The 25,107-nt window shown below is 41.2% G+C and overlaps 1 protein-coding gene and 1 pseudogene across 1 annotated transcript; both read left to right on the forward strand.

The window, feature by feature from the left end:
- Positions 1–2,526: 2,526 nt before the first annotated feature.
- Positions 2,527–9,658, forward strand: LOC130680212 (uncharacterized). Its single transcript, XM_057490487.1, is given in 3 exon segments — positions 2,527–4,324; positions 4,327–5,262; positions 8,470–9,658. Coding segments are annotated over 3 exon segments (3,813 nt in total). The 3' UTR covers positions 9,549–9,658.
- Positions 9,659–17,502: 7,844 nt separating this feature from the next.
- On the forward strand, positions 17,503–18,641 carry LOC130680213 (olfactory receptor 2L3-like; annotated as a pseudogene).
- Positions 18,642–25,107: the final 6,466 nt, after the last annotated feature.

Consider the following 25,107-nt stretch of genomic DNA (forward strand, 5'->3'; position numbering starts at 1 on the left):
ATAAACACCTATTTATATGTAAAGGAACTCAGGCCAGGCGGGAGATTCCAGAAATTCTGCAATTTATCCCACCCTGATTAACATGACAAATGCACACTATTGAATTGTTGAAAGACCTGTTTTTCATCACCATCACAAAATTGGATCAAGAAGATTTCACATTCACAAGGAACATTTTGTATTTACAACTTTACCTAATATTAGGTTCATTCTCCTGCCCTTTGCAATAATGTAACGGAAAGAAGTGCAAGATGTCTTAACCTCTCACACAAAATAACTTGGCCCACCAGACTGATTACAAAATGCTTAATGGAAGAATGAGCAAGACATGGTTAGCATATTGGAGACCCTGTGGGACACGTGTGCTCAAAAGTGTGGGAGATAAACTCTATCAATATTCAGAGGACTGCCACAATAGTTTGTAGGAAGGTGTACACCAGCCAAGGGAGATGGGTATCCAAAATGAAGGAAAAGTCACGTCTTACTCTCAGCACAAAGAAGGGAGCACAGCATCATACTCCTTTTTGGGTACTGGAAGCAGCATATTGCACACCTGAGTTATTGTTTTGACCTAAATATTGGGTTACACAAAAGGATAGTGAGTCTTTAGAGGGTCAATAACAGGAAAGGGATCTATGGCATTCCAGGGTGCAGTGCAAGCAAATTTGCAACTTGAAACATACAATTGCTAGTATCTAAGACATTGGATATCATATTTTTAGGAAATGGCGTTAGGTGACATTTCCTGCAGGCTCCAATAGGAGAATTACAAAGAAAAGTACTAAAATGGAAGAGTGAATTCATGCCATCCACACTGGAAAATTACATGGCATTTAAAAGCAGCTCTTGCCACACTGCTGGGTCTCGGCAGACACAGAGCACCTGGCCGCAGGGCACTGCTGTTCACAGAGCAACGTCAACTCATAATGAACTGGATTCTCTTTTATTGAAGTGTAGTTGATATAAGTGTTATATTGGTTCCAAGTACACACCACAGTGATTCAACAATTATACACATTATTATATACTGGCCCCACCTAGTGCAGATACTGTCAGTATGTAAAGATGTTACAGAACCAGTGGCTATATTTGCTATTCAGTACTTTCATCACCATGACTAATTTGTATTCTGATTGAGATTTTGTGCCTCTTTATCTCAACAACTATATCACCCACCCACCCCAATCTCTCCCCCATGGTAACCACCAGTGACTTCTCAGTGTCCATGAGTCTACTGCTGTTCTGTTCATTTTGTTTTGTTTTATTTTTAGATTCCACATATAAATGAAATCATATGGTATTTGTGTTTCTCCAGCTGGTTTATTTCATTTAGCATAATACCCTCTAGGTTCATCCGTGTTGTCACAAGTGGTAGGATTTCTTTATTGTGGCCAAGTAATATCACATTGTATATATGTACATATTTTCTTTATCCATTCATCAATTGCTGGACACTTAGGTTGCTTCCATACATTGGCTATAGTAAATAATGTGGCAATAAGTATAGGGGTACATATATTTTTTTAATCAGACCTTTTGTTTTCTTTGGGTTAATTCTTAGGAGTGGAATTGTAGAACCTGAAGAATCAAAAGTTAGCATAAGCACAGCCATCTTAAAGGCTCAAACACCATTTTCTAACCTAGAAGGAGAAAAATTACTAGAACTTTGAAAAACAAGCTAGTCAGCCAGTGTTAATTGTAGTGACCTTTAGTTAGCCAACCTCAATCAGTTAAGCTTATCTTGCTAGAACCACCCTAAACATTCCGAAAGTGATTTTATCTAATCAGACCCCCAGGATGAGGCGTCAGCCGAAAATTTATGTGTCTATGAAAAAAAAACACTGTATTGTGACTGTAGAAAATACTGCCCCTATGAAAATGCTATAAAAACTTCTGGCTTTGTGAGTTCGGGGTCCTCGTTGAGACCCGCTGCGTCGGGCTAACGCATGGACCCCAGCTAGCTGGAATCTGAATAAATTCCTCTTGCTTGTTGCATCAAGAGACGCCTTCCGTGAGTGATTTGGGGCGGCGTACTCCTCTGGGAGAATCCGACATTTGGGGGCTCGTCCGGGATCGTGCACTCACCCCGCTTCACTCCCGAAGCCGTTCTTGGAGGAAGAGGTAAGATTAGTGGCGCCTTGAGTTGTCTGTGTTCTGTGTTCTGCTTTTCAGTGAGACCGGTCGGAGTTCTGAAAAGGGTACCCTCTGTCTGGCAGCCGTCCCGGTCCCGTAAGGGGTTGCGACTGCGGTCGGTAGACATACTTGGAGCACCGCAGGCTGCAACCCTGGGGGACGCCCCGGGGAGTTTGGAGGGCCAGGGACGCCTGGTGGCCTCCCACCTGTTTTTCCGCAAAAGTGAACCGGATGAGATAGGGTTGGTTTTTGGGCGCCGAGAGTATCAGCCCACTGATTCCTTCCGGTTTGGTCAGAAATCTGAGGAAGACAAAAAGCGGCCGCTGTGTGTTTAATATCTATGTGTCTCTGTTTTATGTGTCCTTTACGTGTCTAATAATTGTTATACTGGCAATGGGACAGACCATGACGACCCCCCTTAGCCTGACGTTAGGTCATTGGACAGAAGTGAGAGCAAGGGCGCATGACTTGTCGGTAGAAGTTAAAAAAGGGCTGTGGCAGACTTTCTGTACCTCCGAGTGGCCCACTTTTAACATTGGATGGCCCCCGGAGGGGACTTTTGACCTCTCCACTCTGCTTGCAGTAAAAGCTGTTGTTTTCCAGAATTCAACTCGGGGACATCTGGATCAGCAGCCCTACATTGTGGTCTGGCAAGAATTGGTGGAAAATCCACCGCCCTGGTTAAAGCCCTGGGTGCGAAAGAAAGCGAACTCTTGAGACTTATTGGCTCAGGCTCAGGCTCAACCTCGGGGAAAAGGGAAAGAGACCACCAAAATACACCCTGACACTCAAGACTTGCTCATGGTTGATGATCCCCCTCCTTACCCTCCTGCCTCTGCCCCGGCACCCGAGGCCCCGGCGCCCGAGGCCCCAGTGCCTCCGGCCCCGGCACCTCCGATGCCTCTAGCCTCTGGTACCGAGGCATCGGGGCCAGCTCCAGGACCGGCCCAGGGAACTCGGCGGCACCAAGGGGCCGCATTGGACCCATCACGTATTTTTCCCCTCAGGTCTTATGGGGCCCCCATTCTCGGGGAGGAAGGAGACCCGCCTTTCCAACCTCTGCAATACTGGCCATTCTCCTCTGCCGATTTATATAATTGGAAAACTAACCACCCTCCTTTTTCAGAGGAACCGCAGAGACTAATGGGACTGATAGAGTCCCTGATGTTCTCTCACCAGCCCACTTGGGATGATTGTCAGCAGCTCTTACAGGTACTCTTCACCATGGAAGAAAGAGAAAGGATCCTCCTGGAAGCGCGAAAGAACGTGCCTGGAGCTGACGGACGACCGTCGCAACTCCCTCATGATATAGAAAGGGGGTTCCCACTGACCAGACCCAACTGGGACTTTAATTCTCCAGAAGGTAGGGAGCGACTAACCATCTATCGCCAGGCTCTGGCGGCAGGTCTTCGCGGGGCTGCAAGGCGCCCCACCAATTTGGCCAAGGTAAGAGAGGTTAGTCAGGGAGCCGCTGAGGCGCCTGCAGTGTTCTTAGAATGCCTGATAGAAGCCTTCAGGCGGTATACTCCTTTTGACCCCACTTCTGAGGAACACAGTGCTTCAGTGGCTCTTGCCTTTATTGGGCAATCAGCGCCTGATATTACAAAGAAGCTTCAGAGACTAGAAGGCTTACAGGATTTGTCGTTGAGAGATTTGGTGAAAGAAGCTGAGAAAGTTTATCATAAGAGAGAGACTGAGGAAGAGAAGGAATTAAGGAAGGAAAAGGAAAAAGAAAGTAAAGAGGAAAAGAGGGATAGGAAGCATGAGAGAAATTTAACAAAAATCTTGGCCGCAGTAGTAGAAGGTAAGGGACGCCCGCCCTCTAGTGGTAGAACTAGTCAGGCAGGGCACCTGGGCAACCAGCCTCCTTTGGATAAAGATCAATGTGCATACTGCAAAGAGAAAGGACATTGGGTGAAAGAATGCCCTAAAAAGCCACTGCAGAAGCCTCCAAAAAAGGTGTTGTCTCTGCTGGAAGACGAAGATTAGGGAGGACGGGGCTCGGAACCCCTCCCTGAGCCCAGGGTAACTCTGAAAGTGGAGGGGCAACCCGTTGAGTTCCTAGTAGACACCGGTGCTCAACATTCTGTATTAACTAAAGACAAGGGCCCTCTCTCTGGCAAAAAGTCTTGGGTGATTGGAGCTACAGGCCAGAAACAATATGCATGGACCACCCAAAGAGCAGTAGACTTAGAGTAGGACGAGTAAGTCACTCGTTCCTCATTATACCGGAATGCCCTACGCCCCTGTTAGGAAGGGACATCTTGACCAAAGTAGGAGCCCAAATATCTTTTCAAGCTGAGAAACCTCTGGTGACTAATCAGGAAAATAAGCCTTTGAACCGGAGTATTCTGACCATAAGTTTGGAAGACGAATACTGTCTTTTTATGGAACCAGAGCCCTCCCAAATTAGTCAGGAGTGGCTCGACCGATTCCCAGGAACCTGGGCGGAGATGGCGGGCATGGGGCTCGCCAAGAACCAGCCCCCTGTAATCATAGAACTAAAAGCTTCAGCCTTGCCAGTGACTGTGAGGCAATATCCAATAAGTAAAGAAGCCAGGGATGGAATTAGGCCACATATCCAGAAGCTCATGGAACAGGGAATATTAGTAAAATGTCAATCCCCATGGAACACCCCCTTGCTGCCTGTAAAAAAGGCAGGAACGGGAGATTACCGACCAGTACAAGATTTAAGAGAAGTTAACAAAAGGACACAGGACATTCACCCCACCGTGCCAAATCCCTATAACCTACTAAGCTCCCTGGCCCCAAAAAACATCTGGTATTCAGTTTTAGATCTAAAGGATGCTTTCTTTTGTCTGCACTTGCACCAGAACAGCCAACCGCTGTTTGCCTTTGAGTGGAAAGATCCCACCACAGGAACTACTGGGCAATTGACCTGGACTCGTTTGCCACAAGGATTCAAGAACTCGCCCACCCTCTTCGATGAGGCTTTACATCAGGACTTGGCTTTCTACCGAGCTTCAAACCCACAGGTAACTTTGCTGCAATATGTTGATGACTTATTGATAGCCGCTCCCACCCGGGAGACCTGCCAAGAGGCCACTGAAGCCCTTTTGACTGAACTTGCCAAATTAGGGTATAGAGCATCTGCTAAGAAGGCACAGATCTGCCAACAACAAGTGATTTATTTGGGATATTCCCTGAGAAAAGGGAAAAGGTGGCTTACTGAAGCCTGGAAGCAGACTGTGACGCAGATTCCGGTCCCCACTACAGCACGCCAGGTTCGTGAGTTTCTGGGGACAACGGGGTTTTGTAGATTGTGGATACCCGGATATGCTTCCTTGGCCGCCCCTCTGTAACCCCTTACCAAGGGGACAGCCACGTTTGTTTGGGGATCTGAGCAACAACAGGCCTTTGATGATATCAAGAAAGCCCTCCTCTCAGCACCCGCTCTAGCATTGCCAGACGTAACTAAGCCATTTGTCCTTTTCGTGGACGAACAGAGCGGAGTAGCTCGAGGAGTGTTGACCCAACAATGGGGACCTTGGAAGAGACCTGTCACCTATCTGTCAAAAAAATTAGACCCCGTGAATAGTGGGTGGCCTGCCTGCCTGAGAGTAGTAGCAGCTGTGGCCCTCCTAGTTAAAGATTCTGACAAACTAACGCTGGGACAAAAACTCACTGTGGTTGCTTCACATGCGTTGGAGAGCATAATCCGGCAACCACCCGAAAGATGGATGTCAAATGCCAGAATGACTCACTACCAGACCTTACTCCTGAATCGTGATCGTGTGGAATTTGCCCCACCCGCCATCCTAAACCCAGCTACTCTGCTCCCCGATTTGGGAAAAGAAGTACTTCATACCTGCCAGGAAATCCTGGCTGAGGAGGCGGGGACCTGCCAGGACTTATAAGATCAACCTTTAGAAGGACCAGGACTCCTGACTTGGTATACAGACGGGAGCAGTTACATTATGGATGGTAAGAGAATGGCGGGAGCTGCAGTAGTGGATGATAACCGAATCGTGTGGGCCAGTGGACTTCCAACGGGCACTTCTGCACAGCGAGCAGAGCTCGTCGCTCTGACTCAGGCTCTAAAGATGGCAGAAGGTAAGAGACTTAACATCTATACCGACAGTCGATACGCTTTTGCCACTGCTCACATACACGGGGCTATTTATAGACAGAGAGGGTTATTGACTTCTGCCGGGAGAGATGTTAAAAACAAACAAGAAATTTTAAATTTGTTAGAAGCCATCCATAGACCTAGAGAAGTGGCAATAATACACTGCCCTGGGCATCAAAAAAGTGACTCTCTAATAGCTCAAGGAAACAGAAGGGTGGACCAAGCTGCAAAACAAGCAGCCCAGGGAATGAATATCTTACCCCTCCAAGTGTACCCGGAGGCCACTTGTATTAAGAGCTTCCAGTATACACCCGAAGACCTCGCTTGTATAAACAAACTAGGGTTTAAAAATTCCTCACCCCACGAGATATACAAGTCTGAAAAAGGGAGAGTTGTCCTGCCTAAGAGAGAGGCAGAAGAATACTTAAGGCAATTGCATCAATTGACACATTTGGGAGCAAAAAACCTAAAGACCTTGGTTCAAGACTCCCCTTATCATGTTATTGGATTAGGAAAACTGGCTGACGAGGTTGTAAGAAATTGTGTTCCCTGCCAATTAGTAAATGTGAGTAAAAATCCAGTAACATCTGGGAAAAGACTTCGAGGGGATCGCCCAGGAGCTTACTGGGAAGTTGACTTCACTGAGATCAAGCCTGCTAAGTATGGATATAAGCACCTTTTAGTTTTCCTAGACACATTTTCAGGATGGACAGAGGCGTTCCCCACCAAAACTGAGACAGCTCAGACGGTGTCTAAAAAGATCCTTGAAGAAATATTTCCCAGGTTTGGAATCCCAAAGGTAATCGGCTCCAACAACGGCCCTGCCTTTGTTGCCCAGGTAAGTCAGGGATTGGCCAAGATTTTGGGGATGGATTGGAAATTGCATTGTGCATACAGGCCCCAGAGCTCAGGACAGGTAGAAAGGATGAATAGAACTCTAAAAGAGACCCTGACTAAATTATCCATAGAGACTGGTTTATATGATTGGTTGGTCCTCCTTCCCTTCGCCTTATTCCGAGTTAGAAACACCCCCAGCCGTTTTAGACTAACACCCTTTGAAATAATGTTTGGAGCCCCGGCTCCACTAAATGCAGCTCACCTCCACGTATCCCCTGAATCTGTGACTAATAAGTTTCTGCTTGAAAGGTTACGGGCTCTGGAAGTTGTGCAGAAAGAAGTGTGGGCCTCTATCCGAGAAGCCTATCGGCCAGAGGACATTTCAGTACCTCACCCGTTCCAAGTGGGAGACACTGTCTACGTAAGGCGACATCGAACGGACAATCTTGAGCCTCGGTGGAAAGGACCCTTCATCGTCCTTTTGACCACACCTACCGCTGTGAAAGTAGATGGCATCTCTTCCTGGATACATGCTTCACACCTGAAGAAAGCGCCTCAACCAGACCCGGACTGGCAAGTAATTCGAACTGATAACCCTCTTAAATTTCGCTTGTGTAAAAATGATTGTGTCACTAACAATTCTAATTCTAATGACCCAGTTACTTCCCACCTTCCAGGACCCTAACCCCCATGAACCCAGGTTACTCACATGGCAAATCATTACCCCGGCTTCCCAACAAGTAGTAGTCCAGTTAACAGGACAACACCCTAGGGGAACTTGGTGGCCTACCCTCACTGTAGATTTGTGCACTCTCTTCAAATAAGACCCATGGTATGAAGATAAAGTTGGGGTACCCGGATGTGGTACTCGAGATTATACAGTGCATTGGGGCTCTGGGACTATGAAAGAGCTCCAGAATACCTGCTTCTATGTATGCCCAGCCCCCTCAGCCGATAGTGCCAAGGCCTCACAGTGTGGTGGGAAGACAGATTTTTTCTGCATAAATTGGGGTTGTGAACAAACAGGGACATGCCATTGGCTGACAGGAAGCGCAGGGAGATCTCCTCTAGGCCTCATAAAAATCCAGTGGAATACCACTCGTGCCCAATGCACGACTAATCCCACCTGCAACCCTATTGACATCTCTTTCACAGATGCAGGAAAAAGGGCAACAAACTGGGAAAAAGGGCTTATGTGGGGACTAAGACTCTACCAGAGTGGCTATGATAATGGAGTCTTGTTTATGCTCAGGCTTAAGGTAGAGACTCTTCCGGCTGTCCCAGTAGGACCCAACACTGTCTTGCGGGATCAACCGCGTCTCCCAGCCCCAGCCCCAAAACAGGCCCTAGCCCCACCTATAGACTCTGCCACCACACCCCCGCCTCCACTCTTGGCCGAGTCACCTCCTTTCCTGGCACCGGACAACGCCTTCTCAACCTCCTTGAAGGGGCTTTTCAGGTCTTAAATACCACCAACCCTAACACTACTGAATCCTGTTGGTTGTGTTTCTCTTCTGGGCCGCCTTATTATGAAGGATTGGGATTGTTAGGCAGTTTTAACAGAACAACCCGTCACGAGATCTGTAGCTGGGGAAGCCACAAGAAGCTAACTCTGACTGAAGTAACTGGAAGAGGAAAATGTTTAGGTTCAGTCCCTCCCACCCATAAAGCTTTGTGTAATGAAACCATAGCTGTGACCTCCTCAGGTGAAAATGAGTATCTAGTCCCTCCTCCAGAAGGGTGGTGGGCTTGTAACACTGGAGTGACCCCATGTGTCTCTACTTCTGCCTTCAACTCCTCCCGCGATTTCTGTATCATGGTTCAGCTGGTGCCCAGGTTGATGTATCATGATGACCTCTCATTCGTAGCTGAATTTGAACCTAGGCATAGATATAGGAGGGAGCCGGTCTCGCTGACCTTAGCTGTGTTGTTAGGGATAGGAGTCACAGCCGGAGTAGGTACAGGGACAGCTGCTATTATCCAAGGGAACCAACATTATGAGGGACTAAGGACAGCTATTGATGAAGACCTAAAAACCATAGAGCAATCCATTACTAAACTTGAAGAATCTCTGACTTCCCTCTCTGAAGTAGTCTTGCAGAACAGACGAGGGCTGGATCTGCTGTTTCTAAAAGAAGGAGGATTGTGTGCAGCTTTAAAGGAAGAATGCTGCTTTTATGCAGACCATTCCGGAATAGTAAGAGATTCAATGTCAAAGCTTAGGGAGAGGCTAGACCAGAGAAAGAGAGAACGAGAAGCCGGCCAAGGGCTATTTGAATCTTGGTTCACTAGGTCCCCGTGGTTTACGACCTTGATATCCACTCTGGCTGGGCCCTTACTCATCCTTGTGTTGCTCCTCACTTTAGGACCCTGCATATTGAATCGGCTGATAACTTTTGTTAGAGAAAGAGTGAGTGCCATTCATGTACTAATGTTGAAGCAACAATATTATTCACTCACCCAACAAGAAGATACAAACATTCCATGATTGGAATGCCCTTAAAGAGAAGTGGGGAAATGTAGAACCTGAAGAATCAAAAGTTAGCATAAGCACAGCCATCTTAAAGGCTCAAACACCATTTTCTAACCTAGAAGGAGAAAAATTACTAGAACTTTGAAAAACAAGCTAGTCAGCCAGTGTTAATTGTAGTGACCTTTAGTTAGCCAACCTCAATCAGTTAAGCTTATCTTGCTAGAACCACCCTAAACATTCCGAAAGTGATTTTATCTAATCAGACCCCCAGGATGAGGCGTCAGCCGAAAATTTATGTGTCTATGAAAAAAAAACACTGTATTGTGACTGTAGAAAATACTGCCCCTATGAAAATGCTATAAAAACTTCTGGCTTTGTGAGTTCGGGGTCCTCGTTGAGACCCGCTGCGTCGGGCTAACGCATGGACCCCAGCTAGCTGGCCTCTGAATAAATTCCTCTTGCTTGTTGCATCAAGAGACGCCTTCCATGAGTGATTTGGGGCGGCGTCCTCCTCTGGGAGAATCCAACAGAATAACTGAGTCTTCTGGCAAGTATATTTCTAGTGTTTTGAGCAACCTCCATTCTGCTTGAGGATGCACCAGTTTACATTCCCACCAACGGCGTGGGAAGGTTTCCTTTGCGCCACATCCTCACCAACATACTTTTCTTGTCTTTTTGGCAGTGTACATTCTGACAGTTGTGTTTTTGATTTTCATTTCCTTGATGATTAACAATATGGAGACTATTTTCACGTGTCTGTTGGCCATCTGTACATGTGCTCAGGAAAAATGATCTGTTTAGGGCCTCTGCCCATTTTTTGCTCAGTTTATTGTTTATTTGATGTTGAAGTGTTGGATTCTCCCAGAGGAGAGCGCCGCCCCAAATCACTCACAGAAGGCGTCTCTTGATGCAACAAGCAAGAGGAATTTATTCAGAGACCAGCTAGCTGGGGTCCAAGTGTCAGCCCGACGCAGCGGGTCTCAACAAGAACCCCGAGCACTTAGAGTCAGAGATTTTTATAGCATTTTCAAAAAGGGCAGTATTTTTCCACAAGCACATCACATTGTTTTTCCAAAAAAACACATACATTTTGGCTGACGCCACATCCTGGGGGTCTGGAGAGATAAGATCACCCTCGGAATGTTAGGGTGGTTCTTAGTAAGGTAAGCTTGGTATGTATGATTAACTGATTGAGGTTGGCTAACTAAAGGTCACTGCAATCAACGCTGGCTGACTAACTTGTTTTTCAAGGTTCTAATATTTTCCTATTTTCTTCCTTCTAGGTTAGAAAATGGTGTCTAAGCTTTTAAGATGGCTATACTTATGCTAACTTTCTATCTTCAATAAGGTTGATTCTTAGTGAAGGATTCTACAGAAGCATGTGAGTTCTTTATGTATTTTGGATGTTAACCCCTTATTGGATATATCATTTACAAATATATTCTCTCACACAATTGTTTTCTTGATGGTATCCTTTCCTGTACCGAAGCTTTTTAGTTTGATGTGAGGCTACTTGTTTATTTGGGCTTTCTGTTATTTCACTTGCCTAGGGAGATGTTTAAAGGAAATATTACTCATGCTTATGTTCATGAGATTTTTGTCCATGTTTTCTTCTAAGAGTTTAAAGGTTTCATGTCTTATATTTAGGTTTTTAATCCATTTTGAGCTTACTTTTTTGTACGGTGTTAGTATATTTGTTTGTTTCCCTAATGAATTACAAGTCAACTGATCTATGAAAACACCTAAAGAAATGATCAGAACTCCTTCCCCAACAGTGGCCTAAGGCCACCCTGCCCTGTTAGTTACTTAACCTACATTATTCAGCTCCCAGTGGACATTCCCAAGTGGATACACATGCACAAAACAGGTGTTATACTTAATTTCCAAGAAAAGATGTCCTTGATTCATGGTTGCTGCAGATGCTTCATGACATTATCTCAAATGTCATGTGCAGGGATGAGAGTTGAGTATTACAGTGGTTTGAAAACTATTCACAGGTTTCTGCTCAAAAAAATGACTTTGTTCATGTGATGACTGTAAGATCACTGTCAGATAACCAATCTGGTGAGTTTTTAAAAGTGTGGGGACAATAAAAGGTATATGTTCTAATTGTGTTTTAACTGTTATTAATCTCAGAAGAAATGAATGATTCAACAAACACTTAAGAGAATTTTTATTATAATTTATTAAGAAACTGCTGTTTATAAACTATCAGAATAAACAGTTGATGCATTTAGGGATATCAGTAACCAGGGAACCTAAAAAATGAAACTTTATTTGACTGAACTGGGAAATATGACCTAACAAATTAGAGTACTTTTCATAAAAATTGTAACGTAGTTGCATAGCTTTTGATCTTCTGGCAATGTGGTTATTGTATGGGTTGAAATAATTCCAGATTCAAGGTTATCATTTTAGGAAATGAGTTCCTTAATCTGTATAAGAGTTATATAAACCTGTATTTAAGTACTAGCATTAGCAAAGTCTATAGATTCATTTTCATTAAAATATGTTTCCTAAAAATAACTACGGAAGCATCTTTATTGTGTAAGTTTGGAAAAGAGTTCTATGGTATGTGAAACTCATGTACGCTGTGATTTAACATTGTCTCTAGTCCCAAGAATACCCAAGATTTCAATGCTTCCCTTATCTGAGGAACTATACTGCCTTTTAGTTCACCACTCAAGTCAGAGAAATTCTTTGCTAGCTGTAAAATAGAACACGCAATATATGTATATGTTAAGTTTAAATTTGAGTGAACTGCTTAAAGACTTATACAATTTTTTTAAGACATGCCATGAACCTAAATTGTAAATCATTATACAATTCTGGACAGAATTGTTGCAAAGTGGTAGTGAAACAGTGAAATTGAAAATACAGTCAATTCTGATATTACCTATATACTCCTAAAAATGTATTACCTGGACTTATGGAACATAATATTAAGTTCTAAACTAAATTATATCATATCATGAAGATATGGTCACTAAAAAAAGAAGATACTTTGTGACAAAATACATACTAAATGGGTGCAAAGGGTACTTAAAAATGAAGATAATTTATTTATACATAATTCAGCCAAAACTTGTCTTAGAAATGCAATTGAATTTAAAAGATATGTGTATTTACTGAGGAAGGTAAGGGGCCTTGTGTTCCGGGTCTGTGATGAATCCCCTGGAGTTGGGGAGGATTGTGTCTTAGTGGAGAGGCTTTACAGGGTGTAGGTAAGAGAAACTATTCCCCACCAGTAGGGATGTTTTCATGGCAGACTGGGAGGTGCCTGCATAGCTGCTGATACTGCTATGAAATGTGTGGATTGTTGTCTGGGTTGAAATCCTACCAGATTTAAGGAGATCAGTTTAGGAAACGAGTGATCTATGTGAGAGTTGGTCAAGCCCAGAATTATATTTTAAGTGCCGTTTGGGTGTGAATGGCAGCACTTCTTACAAAATAAAATGATTTGGGGCTGTTTCATAAACATGCTCCCTGGAGGGGAAGGTGGATGCTGTGCTGGTCTTTGTACGAGACAGTGTTGAGTCACATTGGGGTGGGATCTGGATGGGCTCACATGAAATTTAATTAAAAATTCACACTTATATGTCCAAATCCTCAATATCAGTTGCTGAGAATAACATTTCCTATTTTTACTTGGTTGTTTGTGGGATTTTTTTCTTTCTTTCTTTTTCCCAGTCATCGCACAGTGCGGTTAAATGGTTCCTAGGATAACTTATTGCTTAAACATGCTTTTATATTATATGAAACTGTTCTTCCTATTTAAGTAGTTTCTTAAATAGGTGCAAAGGGTACTTTATGTTTTAACTCAGAAATAAAAAATGGATTAAAGCATTTAAGTTAAATAGTGATGGGCAAGATGAACTGCCTATGGGGCAATAAACTATTTTCTGAATTTAAAGGGCACCTTTGGAAAATAATCCATGCCTTCGTAGTGATAGTGGAGGTTTTATGGTTATCAAGAATTTCTTTACAAATTTCCATGATTTAATTGCTTTCTGTTTAATTTTTACCTTTGATTTTTAATATTCTATGCATATCATGGAGCTTCCAGTGAAATAATATATTAGCAATATAGGACATGTTGTGAAAATGAAAGAGTAGATAGAAATAGTGCAATAACTGTATCACTTAGAAATCCAGGTAGCAGATGGTACAGTGACTATGATGAGGACGTGCTGTGGGCAGAGCTGCTGATGAGGATGGTGCATGTCACACTGAAATTGTACAGACTTTGTTACCTCAACAATCATGAAGTGGTTGTTTTCCTCCTAGTTTACTAAGGTATGATGGACAAAATAAAAATTTTATATATTTGAAGTGTACAACTAATATTTTCATATATGTACACATTAAAATTATCACCAAAATAAAGCTAGTTAACATATCTGTCATCTCACATAATTTTTTTTTCTTTTGTCTGCTGAGAACACCAGCAGCTGGTGAAATCCGTCCTGGCAAATTTCAAGTGTACAAGACAATACATAACTATGTGCACATTGCTGTGCATTAGATCTTCAGAGTTTATTCATTTTAATAATAGTAATGCAGATTTTACACACTCACCTTTTCTCCCTCTCCTCAGCCACTGACAACCACCATTCTGTTCTCTCCTCTATGATTCTGATATTTTTGATGACACGTAAGTGTCATCAAGCTGTGTTTGTCTTCCCGAGCCTGGATTATTTCACTTAGCATGATGCCCTCCAGGTTTATCCATGTTGTTGCAAATGGCAGTATTAACTTTTGAAGGCTAAACATACAATTCATTCATTTGTCAATGGATATTTAGGGTCATTCCTATATCTTAGTTATTATGAAAGATGCTGCCATAATCACAGGAGTGTGGATAGTGATTTTGTATCCTCTGGCTATATGCTGATGAGTGGGGTTGCTGCATAAATTTTTGAAGAACATCTGTACAGTATTCCATTTATTGCAGCAATTTTAATTAATCATAAGGGAACTGAATATACCCTGAATATGTAGATATACATTTTGATTTACACAGAAAGTAATACAGGTGCTTATTTTAAATCAGAATCACTGAGGCAGGGGCATTTGTGTGTTGAACAGAGATGTGAGTCAGAGCTCCTTCAGAGGCTCTGAGGGCGAGGCGCGTGCTCTTTGCACCTGTCGTTACGTTTGGGTTGTTGCAGGAGACAAGGCAGGTTAGGGGTAAGAGAGCAGGAAAGAGATAAAGATTTGGGAATGAATAAAATTGAACTCAAAACCAATTTATTTGGGCATAAAGGAAATCATATACATTCTTTACATTTTCAGCTGTAGTGAATGTATATTTTAATAGTTTTCATTTTATGTGATATTTTTGAGGTTAGTTTTTAGTAGACATAATAAATTTATTTCAGAGTTGACCTCAAAAATTTTATGGGCAATTATGGGATATTTATTTAGACAAAAATTAAAATGTAAATATCTATATCTATCACTCTAACATCTAAAATACTAGCAGAGCAATCAGATAATACCACTTAAATATCCGAATCTACTCTTATCATCTGTAAATTGCCAGATTATATCAGCCTCAAGAGCTAGCAGTCAAGTTAATTCTGACACAAATTTTGACACACATCAGACCACACCAAATGCAGAAGGTCAGTAAAAGTTCACAGCTTGAACTTCTTTTCCATGTAAGGACCTCATCTAGGGTCAAGGCTTTTTTTCCAAATCACTGAGAAACCATGGGATTTTGCTTTTCTCCTGATATCCAAATCACAAGTTAAGTGGAATGTGAAAAATGAAATCAGGTGAAAATCAAATTTAAATGGTCTTTAAAAGATTCCTTATTATTATTTCTTAGATAAAAATAAAAGGGAAATATGTAATATTTTTACAGGAGAACAAAAGCAATCAGTTTTCCTTAGACCTTGAAACATATTCCATGGCTGAGGTTTCTTCCCTTTCAGATGCAACACTTCTTTAAATGATCAAATGCAGGTTTAATGTTAAAGGACAGAGGGACAGAGCCAATCAAATACTGCCACATTGTCAGTCCTGCGACATGGCATCAAAAAATACACCTAACTTGCCATTCATTATTTCTGTTCTGTGTGCTTTTTCCTCATGATTAAACTGAGGTGATATTAACTACCTCAGGGGAACTTTGCCACAGTCAGCCCTGCATGAAATGGAAATGATAGGAATACATACAATGTGCACTTAATTGGTAATAACAAATACTACATTTTCAATCTTGTCAGTGTTTGTACTAATAAGTCATATCCCACAATATCAGTCAATATGAAGTTCTCATGTTGAATCCAAATGCCATGTTATAAAAAAAATGAATTCTCTCAGTTTTTCTCTGCAAGTTGTTGGCAGCTGTTGAAAATCAATTTTTCCACATTTGCCTAGGATTGTGCTGTAGGATCCCTATAATTTATTTGGTGGGTCATATATAAAATAAGCTGAGTACATGCATATTATTAACTGAAATAATTGTATCATATTAATATTTTGCTCAAATAATGCACGGATAGGGTATCAACAACTCACAGGGTAGAACAATGGTCCTCTTGTTTGACTTAAATCCATCCCTGTGAGCTCCAAGGCAAATGCTTCAAATTATTTTGTAATTTTCCCCAGTATTTTGCCAATGTTTTAAAAAGTATTTGTATGTTCTAATGCTTGACTCCTAAACCCCAAATGCCAAACAATTATTTGGGACCTGGGCGACTGCAGATGGGGAGCTGACCCCACCCACACCGTCCCTTCACCATCCTCCCTTCCTGCGTGCTCTCAACATAGGCACAGCCCACTTTGTGTCTCGGGAAATGGGATGATGGCATTATTCCATATTTCATGATTTATTGGCCGCATATAAAAATATGACTATTACCAAACCTGATGCTATCTTATTGGCCATTAATGCATACATTTCTTGTCATCATATTACTATAATTTCTCTGAAGACATTTTCAGGATTTAACTTTATAACTAATGTTGATAATTCCCAACAACATTCTTTTTTAAGAAATTATTTAGGCATTGGAAAACTTTACTTTAATAAATTATTTCTCCTTATTTTTCTGTCTTTTACATTGTATTTGAGTATTTTAGCTCATATGTAACTATTCTGAAAAAATGCTTTCTTTAATAATATTCACTCCATGATTTGTATGTCATATGCATTTTTACGAATGCTCATAAGCATATGTTAGGCCATCTTATCCCAATTCTTTAATTCTCTTATGTTTTCAAAATATTGATCTTTTGTTTTTGATTCCTGGAAGTCTTTTATTATTACCCTTTTTATCACACATTTTATTAATACTGCAGAATTAACAACTCCTTATATTTTTCTGAACATAACAATTTTCCTTTAAAGGTGTATTGTCTTTATGTGGTGTATGTGTGACCTCTCTCATACATTCAGAGACATCCTCAGCAGTATGATTGTCTTTGATTCTGGAAAATAATTAAAAACTGACATATTGCAACATTCTTATGCTAACATATTGCTGCTGTTGCCTCTGGAAGAGAATCCACATGCTCATTCCTTCTCAGAAGACCCTAAGGACACCATTTCCTCTTTTCTCTGTTTACATGACTGTTAATCAAAATTCCTTCTTCCAAAAGACAGAACCCTTTTTATCCTTGAATCTCCCCTCTCCTCCCTTCCACACTTTCTTTACATTTATAACATATTTATTTCTTTATTATAATGTTAGTTTAATGACAGAGGCTTGACATATGTAGTGATTGTCAATTATCTGGTTCCACAATTATCTGGTTGTTTAAAGAGTCTTAAATAAATGAAATTAAAAGGGAAAATTGAAAGAGAAAGAAAAGACAATGAAATGAAAAAAATAGCAGTAGTCTCACAGACAGTGAGAAGTTCCTGTTGGTTGGAATGGGGGAGGGGTGGAATGGGGAGGTAAACTAGGGGAAAGGGGTAAAGAGGCACAAAATGTCTATCATAATATATAAATTAGTCATGGGTGAAAGTATTCCACAGAGAATATTGTCAGTACTTCTGTAACATCTTTCTATGTTGACAGATATTAACTAAAATAGTTGGGGTGAGGATTTAAAAACGCATATAAATGTTGAGTCACTATGTTGTGTACTTGAAGCCAGTATAATATTGTATATGAACTATACCTTAATAAAAAAGCTAATTACACTGTATTTACCTTAATGTACACCGTTTTTAGGAACAATTAAACGAGTGAAATATAGAGAATTACAATCACAATCCCCAGCTGGCTTGCTCCTCTTCATTCTCATTGTTCTCATTTTCCCAGTGACCCTGCCGGGCAGCCTCTCTGTGATCCCCCCGACCCTCCTGGACGCCCACCTCCGCACTCCCGTGTGCTTCCTGCTGAGCCGGCTCTCCCTGATGGGCCTGAGCCGCATCTCCACCATCGTCCCCGAGGTGGCTTCCAGTTATCTCTCTGGAAACATGTCCATCTCCTCTAGGCTGTGGGGTTCAGAGTTCCTTGTTCCTGCCTTTAGCAGCTGCAGAAGGATTACTACTGGCATCTATGGCCTATGATCGTTACGTGGTCACTTGCTTTCCTCTCCGCTATCCCACCGTTATGAGCAACAGAGCGTGTGTGCTGCTGATAACAGGAGCTTGGATAATGGGCTCCATCAAGGCCTGTGTCCACACCACACATGTCCTCCATATCCCTTACCCCCCATCCACGGCCACCAACCATTTCTTCTGTGATGTCGCAGCCACGCTGACTCTGGCCTGCATGGACACCTGGGTCTACGAGCACACAGTGTCTCTGAGCACCACTCTCTGGATTGTGCTCCCTCTCACTGGCTTGCACATTCCCATGTCCGTGCCCTCCTGGCTGCCCACCGCATGCACTCACCTGAAGGGAGGAGGAAGGCTTATTCCACCTGCAGCACCCACCTCGCCGTGGTGACCTCCTACTATGCGCCCTTGCTGACACTTACCTGTGCCCAAGATCCCTCCGAAATCCAACAGAGGGTAAAGTACTGGCTGTGATCTGCACCGTCCTGACCCCAATGCTCAACCCCATCATATACAGCCTGAGAAACAAGGAGGTGATGGGGGCCTGGAGGAGAGTGACTCAGAGATTCTGCTTTTTCAAAATGTAGACAATGGTTCTCTTTAGGACTGCAGTCTCAGAAGAAGATAAATTTAAAAATTAAAGAGTATCATTACAAGATCAAGGAATGTATTATTTAATATAGAGCATTAAATATTTGAGATTTGACAAAACACTTATATATTTCCAACCACTTTTTAGTTTTCTTCCTGATAACTTTTAATGAAGTACATATAATTCAAACTATCACTTGAGCAATGAATATTTATTAATATGTAGAAATGAAGTTGAAACCATCAAATTTGATGTTATCATTCAGAATAACTTTTCAGCTATACATAATACATATCCAAAAATGTCTAAAACTTGCAAAGGAACCATAAATATTATAACATTGTTTGATATAATTGAAAACAGAACAAATATTTCTATTATAATTCAATCTTAACTGGTGCATATTGGTTCCACTATTCCCACTTTTCAGGGGAAATGATTGACACAGAGATTAGGTGGAGAGCTCTACATGGATTTAACAGTGCTTGGACCACTGTATAGGAAATACAATACACTTAGATCATACATGCAAGGGTCCATGGAAATACCTAAATGTATCTTTAGGAAGTGATATATTTACAGGTCTACCTCAGGTTTCACAGCTATGGCTGTGGAGATGCAAAAAAGCCTATACTGGAATGAGAGCCACTTTTTGAAAAGATTCATGCAAGTTACATATAGTACTAGTGCAGATCAATCAGTCTGAGAAACACCTCAAGAATCCTTCAGAACACACTCAAATTGTATTTCCCAGGCAGCTACTTTTTACCCTTTATACAAAAATATCTGTTATGAACATTTTGTTCTCCACTTAGTAGTCTCAATATTTTTCTAAACCTGCTTAGGGGGTTGATTTGAGTTCAGCCTTCCTGGACCAAAATATTTAATAGCTATTCTTGTCCATTCACTTGCCTACGTAGTTCCCCCATCACTCCCAGCTGATATGGGTGAAGGGTCATCAGGGTCCAAAAGGAATTCTGGTTTACTCTTTATTCTGTGAGGACATGTGGGAAGGAAGAAGTTAGAATGGGAAGATAAGAATCTCTGTATTATACAAATCATGACATTGATGGATCTCTGATTATTACAAATGTAAATAATAATTTTTCTAAAATAGATCAGCTTTTAATGGGATGATATGATGTTGGATATTTTTATAATAAAAACAAGTTAGTATAGCTAAAATTTGGACAGGAATTTAGTGTTTTATTGCAAATCAAGTGATTCAAAGCTTATTTCAGAATAGCAAGTCAGTATGACTTGCTCACCTCTCAATATCTTCAATATTCAATATTCTTCTAAACCTTTTAATCTAAACTTTTAATATATTAAAAAATGGGCAGAGAAACTAAACAGTTTTCCAAAGAAGAAATACATATGGCCAACAGGCACAGGAAAAGATGCTCCACATCTCTAATCATCAGGGAAGTGCAAATCAAAAGCACAGTGAGCTATCACCTCATGCAAGTCAGAATGGCCACTGTCCAAGAGGCCAGAAATAACAAGTGTTGGCAAGAAGAAAAGGGGAACCCCCTACAATGTTGCTAGGAATTAAATTGGTGCAGCCACTATGGAAAGCAGTAGGGTGTTTCTTAAGAAAGCTAAATGCAGGAATACCATACAACCCAGTAATTCCACTTTGAGAAAACAAAATTCCTGATTCAAAATGATATATGCACCTCTGTATTTCCTGCCATATTATTTATAATTGCCAAGATATGGAAGCAACCAAAATGTCCATCCATAGATCAATGCATAAAGGTGATATGGGACATATATGCAATGGAATATTATTCAGTCATTAAAAGAAAGAAATTGTGCCATTTGTGGCAACACAGATAAACCTTGAGGGTTTTATGTTAAGTGAACTGAGCCAAGTGTACAAAGACAAATACCATGCGATCTCACTTATATGTGGAATACGAAAACAAACAAAACAAACTGAACAAAAGAAAAGTAGATTAAAAGAGAGAGAGACAGAGGTGGAGCCAACATGGCGGCATGAGTAGGACAGTGGCATTCTCCTCCCAAAAACATATATATTTTTGAAAATAAAACAAATACAACTAATCCTAAAAGAGAGACCAGAAGACACAGGACAACAGCCAGACTACATCCACACATGCGAGAGCCCAGCGAGCACACCTCCACCCAGCTCCCAGCAGGAGGGAGAGGGAGCCCAGGACTGCTAAACACCCAGCCCCAGCCACCCGCACCAGAGCGCAGACACAGTGCATACGTGGAGGGCTGGAAACTAGGGAAATAGGGCAGCAAGACCTCTGAGCGGGTTCCGAAGCTGATGCCCAGTGACAAAGGAAAGCGAGTGCTTTTTGAAAGTCTTAAAGGGACAGGGACTTAACAGCTAGACGGAAACAACACAGGTCACAGAGCAGTGGCTGAAAATTACAGGGAAAACTGGGCGCACTAACACCCTGGGCAACAGCTCTGAGACCCCTCACAGAGGTAAACAGCCAAACAGCCTCACCGTTCATTACCACACCAGACTCTGTGAAAGCAGAGAAACAGCCTAAGGCAAACCAAGCTCACAGAAAGGGAGATCACTCCATATCGGCCGGGCAAGACACAAAGACCCAGCCTACATGCAATTACCAAACACAAGCCACTAGGGGTCGCAGTTGTCCCAGTAAAGAAAGGCCAGTAGCAAGTGAAAAGTTTGGCCCTTCCAGCTGACAGTCAATAGCACCTGTCAACATGAAAAGGCAAAAAAATTTGATCCAGACAAGACTAACCCAGACAGCTTCGGCATCTGCTACATCTTCCCCTGAGAAGGAAACTGGGGAGATAGATTTAGCCAGTCTTCCTGAAAAAGAATTCAAAACAGAAGTCATAACAATGCTGATGGACTTGCAGAGAAATATGCAAGAACTAAGGAAGGAGAATACAGAAATAAAACAAGCTCTGGAAGGACTTCAAAACAGAATGGACGAGATGCAAGAGACCATTAATGGACTAGAAAACAGAGAACAGGAACGCAGAGAAGCTGATGCAGAGAGAGATAAAAGGATCTCCAGGAATGAAAGAATTTTAAGAGAGCTGAGTGACCAATCGAAAAGGAACAATATCTGCATATAGGTATACCAGAAGAAGAAGATAGAGAAAAAGGGATAGAAAGTGTATTTGAAGAAATAACTGCCAAAAACTTCCCCAAACTAGGGGAAGAAATAGCCTCTCAGACCACAGAGGTACACAGAACACCCATGACAAGGGATCCAAGGAGGGCAACACCAAGACACATAATAATTAAAATGGCAAAGATCAAAGAGAAGGAGAAAGTATTAAAGGCAGCCAGAGAGAAAAAAAAGGTTACCTACAAAGGAAAATCTATAAGGCTATCATCAGACTTCTCAACAGAAACCCTAAAGGCCAGAAGAGAATGGCATGATATACTTAATGCAATGAAACAGAAGGGCCTCGAACCAAGACTACTGTATTCAGCACGAATATCATTTAAATATGAAGGAGATATTAAACAATTCCCAGACAAGCAAAAGTTGAGGGAATTTGCCTCCCACAAACCACCTCTACAGGGCATCCTACAGGGACTGCTCTAGATGGGAGCACTCCTAAAAAGAGCACAGAACAAAACACCCAACATATGAAGAAGGGAGGAGGAGGAATAAGAAGGGAGAGAAATAACGAATCATTGGACCACATTTATAATAGTTCAACAAGCAAGTTAAGTTAGACAGTAAGATAGTAAAGAAGCTAACCCTGAATCTTTGGTAACCACAAACTTAAAGCCTGCAATGGCAATAAGTTCATACCTTTCAATAATCACCCTAAATGTAAATGGACAGAATGCACCAATCAAAAGACACAGAGAAATAGAATGGATAAAAAAGCAAGATTCATCCATATGCTGCTTACAAGAGAATCACCTCAAACCCAAAGACATGCACAGACTTAAAGTCAAGGGATGGAAAAAGATATTTCATGCAAACAACAGAGAGAAGAAAGCAGGTGTTGCAATTCTGGTATCAGACAAAACAGACTTCAAAATAAAGAAAGTAAAAAAAGACAAAGAAGGACATTACATAATGATAAAGGGCTCAGTCCAACAAGAGGATATAACCATTATAAATATATATACACCCAATAAAGGAGCACCAACATACCTGAAACAAATACTAACAGAACTAAAGGAGGAAATAGAATGCAATGCATTCATTCTGGGAGACTTCAACACACCACTCACTCCAAAGGACAGATACACCAGAAAGAAAATAAGGAAGGACACAGAGGCAGTGAACAACACACTAGAACAGATGGACCTAATAGACATCTACAGAACTCTACATAGAAAAGCAACAGGATACACATTCTTCTCAAGTGCACATGGAACATTCTCCAGAATAGACCACATACTAGGCCACAAAAAGAGCCTCAGTAAATTTAAAAAGATTGAAATCCTATCAACCAACTTTTCAGACCTCAAAGGCATAAAAGTAGATATAAACTGTACAAAGAAAGCAAAAAGGCTCACAAACACATGGAGGCTTAACAACACGCTCCTAAATAATCAATGGATCAGTGACCAAAACAAAATGGATATCCAGCAATATATGAAAACAAACGACAAAAACAACACTAAGCCCCAACTACTGTGGGACACAGCAAAAGCAGTCTTAAGAGGAAAGTATATAGCAATCCAAGCATATGTAAAAAAGGAAGAACAATCGCAAATGAATGATCTAATGTCACAATTATCGAAATTGGAAAAAGAAGAACAAATGAGGCTTAAGGTCAGCAGAAGGAGGGACATAATAAAGATCAGAGAAGAAATAAATAAAATTGAGAAGAATAAAACAATAGCAAAAATCAATGAAACCAAGAGCTGGTTCTTCGAGAAAATAAACAAAATAGATGAACCTCTAGGCAGACTTATTAAGAGGAAAAGAGAGTCAACACAAATCAACAGTATCAGAAACGAGAAAGGAAAAATCATGACGGACCCCACAGAAATACAAAGAATTATTAGACAATACCATGAAAACCTATATGCTAACAAGCTGGGAAACCTAGGAGAAACGGACAACTTCCTAGAAAAACACAACCTTCCAAGACTGACCCAGAAAGAAACACAAAATGTAAACAGACCAATTACGAGCAATGAAATTGAAGCGGTAATCAAAAAACTACCAAAGAACAAAACCCCTGGGCCAGATGGATTTACCTCAGAATTTTATCAGACATACAGGGAAGACATAATACCAATTCTCCTTAAAGTTTTCCAAAACATAGAAGAGGAGGGGATACTCCCAAACTCATTCTATGAAGCTAACATCACCCTAATACCAAAACCAGGCAAAGACCCCACCAAAAAAGAAAACTCCAGACCAATATCCCTGATGAACGTAGACGCAAAAATACTCAACAAAATATTAGCAAACTGAATTCAAAAATACATCAAAAGGATCAGACACCATGACCAAGTGGGATTCATCCCAGGGATGCAAGGATGATACAACATTCGAAAGTCCATCAACATCATCCACCACATCAACAAAAAGAAAGACAAAATCCTCATGATCATCTCCTTAGATACTGAAAAAGCATTTGACAAAGTTCAACATCCATTCATGATAAAAACTCTCAGCAAAATGGGAATAGAGGGCAAGGAGCTCAACATAACAAAGGCCATATATGATAAACCACAGTGAACATTATATTGAAAAGTGAGAAGCTGAAAGCTTTTCTTCTGAGATCTGAAGAAGACAGGGATGCCCACTCTCTCCACTGTTATTTAACATAGTACTGGAGGTCCTAGCCATGGCAATCAGACAAAACAAAAAAATAAAAGGAATCCAGATTGGTAAAGAAGAAGTTAAACTGTCACTATTTGCAGATGACATGATACTGTACATAAAAAACCCTAAAGACTTCACCCCAAAACTACAAGAACTGATATAGGAATACAGCAAAGTTGCAGGATAAAAAATCAACACACAGAATTCTATGGCTTTCCTGTACACTAACAATGAACCAATAGAAAGAGAAATCAGGAAAACAACTCCATTCACAATTGCATCAAAAAAAATAAAATACCTAGGAATAAACCTAACTAAAGAAGTGAAAGACTTATCATCTAAAAAATACAAGTCCCTCTTAAGAAAAATTAAAGGGGACACTAACAGATGGAAACTCATCCCATGCTCGTAGCTAGGAAGAATTAATATCGTCAAAATGGCCATCCTGCCCAAAGCAATATACAGATTTGATGCAATCACTATGAAACTACCAGCAACATTCTTCAATGAACTGGAACAAATAATTCAAAAATCCATATTGAAACAGCAAAGACCCCGAATAGCCAAAGCAATCCTGAGAAAGAAGAGTAAAGTAGGGGTATCACACTCCCCAACTTCAAGCTCTACTATAAAGCCATAGTAATCAAGACAATTTGGTACTGGCACAAGAACAGAACCACAGATCAATGGAAC

Source organism: Manis pentadactyla, chromosome 13, assembly GCF_030020395.1.
Source record: "Manis pentadactyla isolate mManPen7 chromosome 13, mManPen7.hap1, whole genome shotgun sequence".
NCBI lineage: Eukaryota > Metazoa > Chordata > Mammalia > Pholidota > Manidae > Manis > Manis pentadactyla.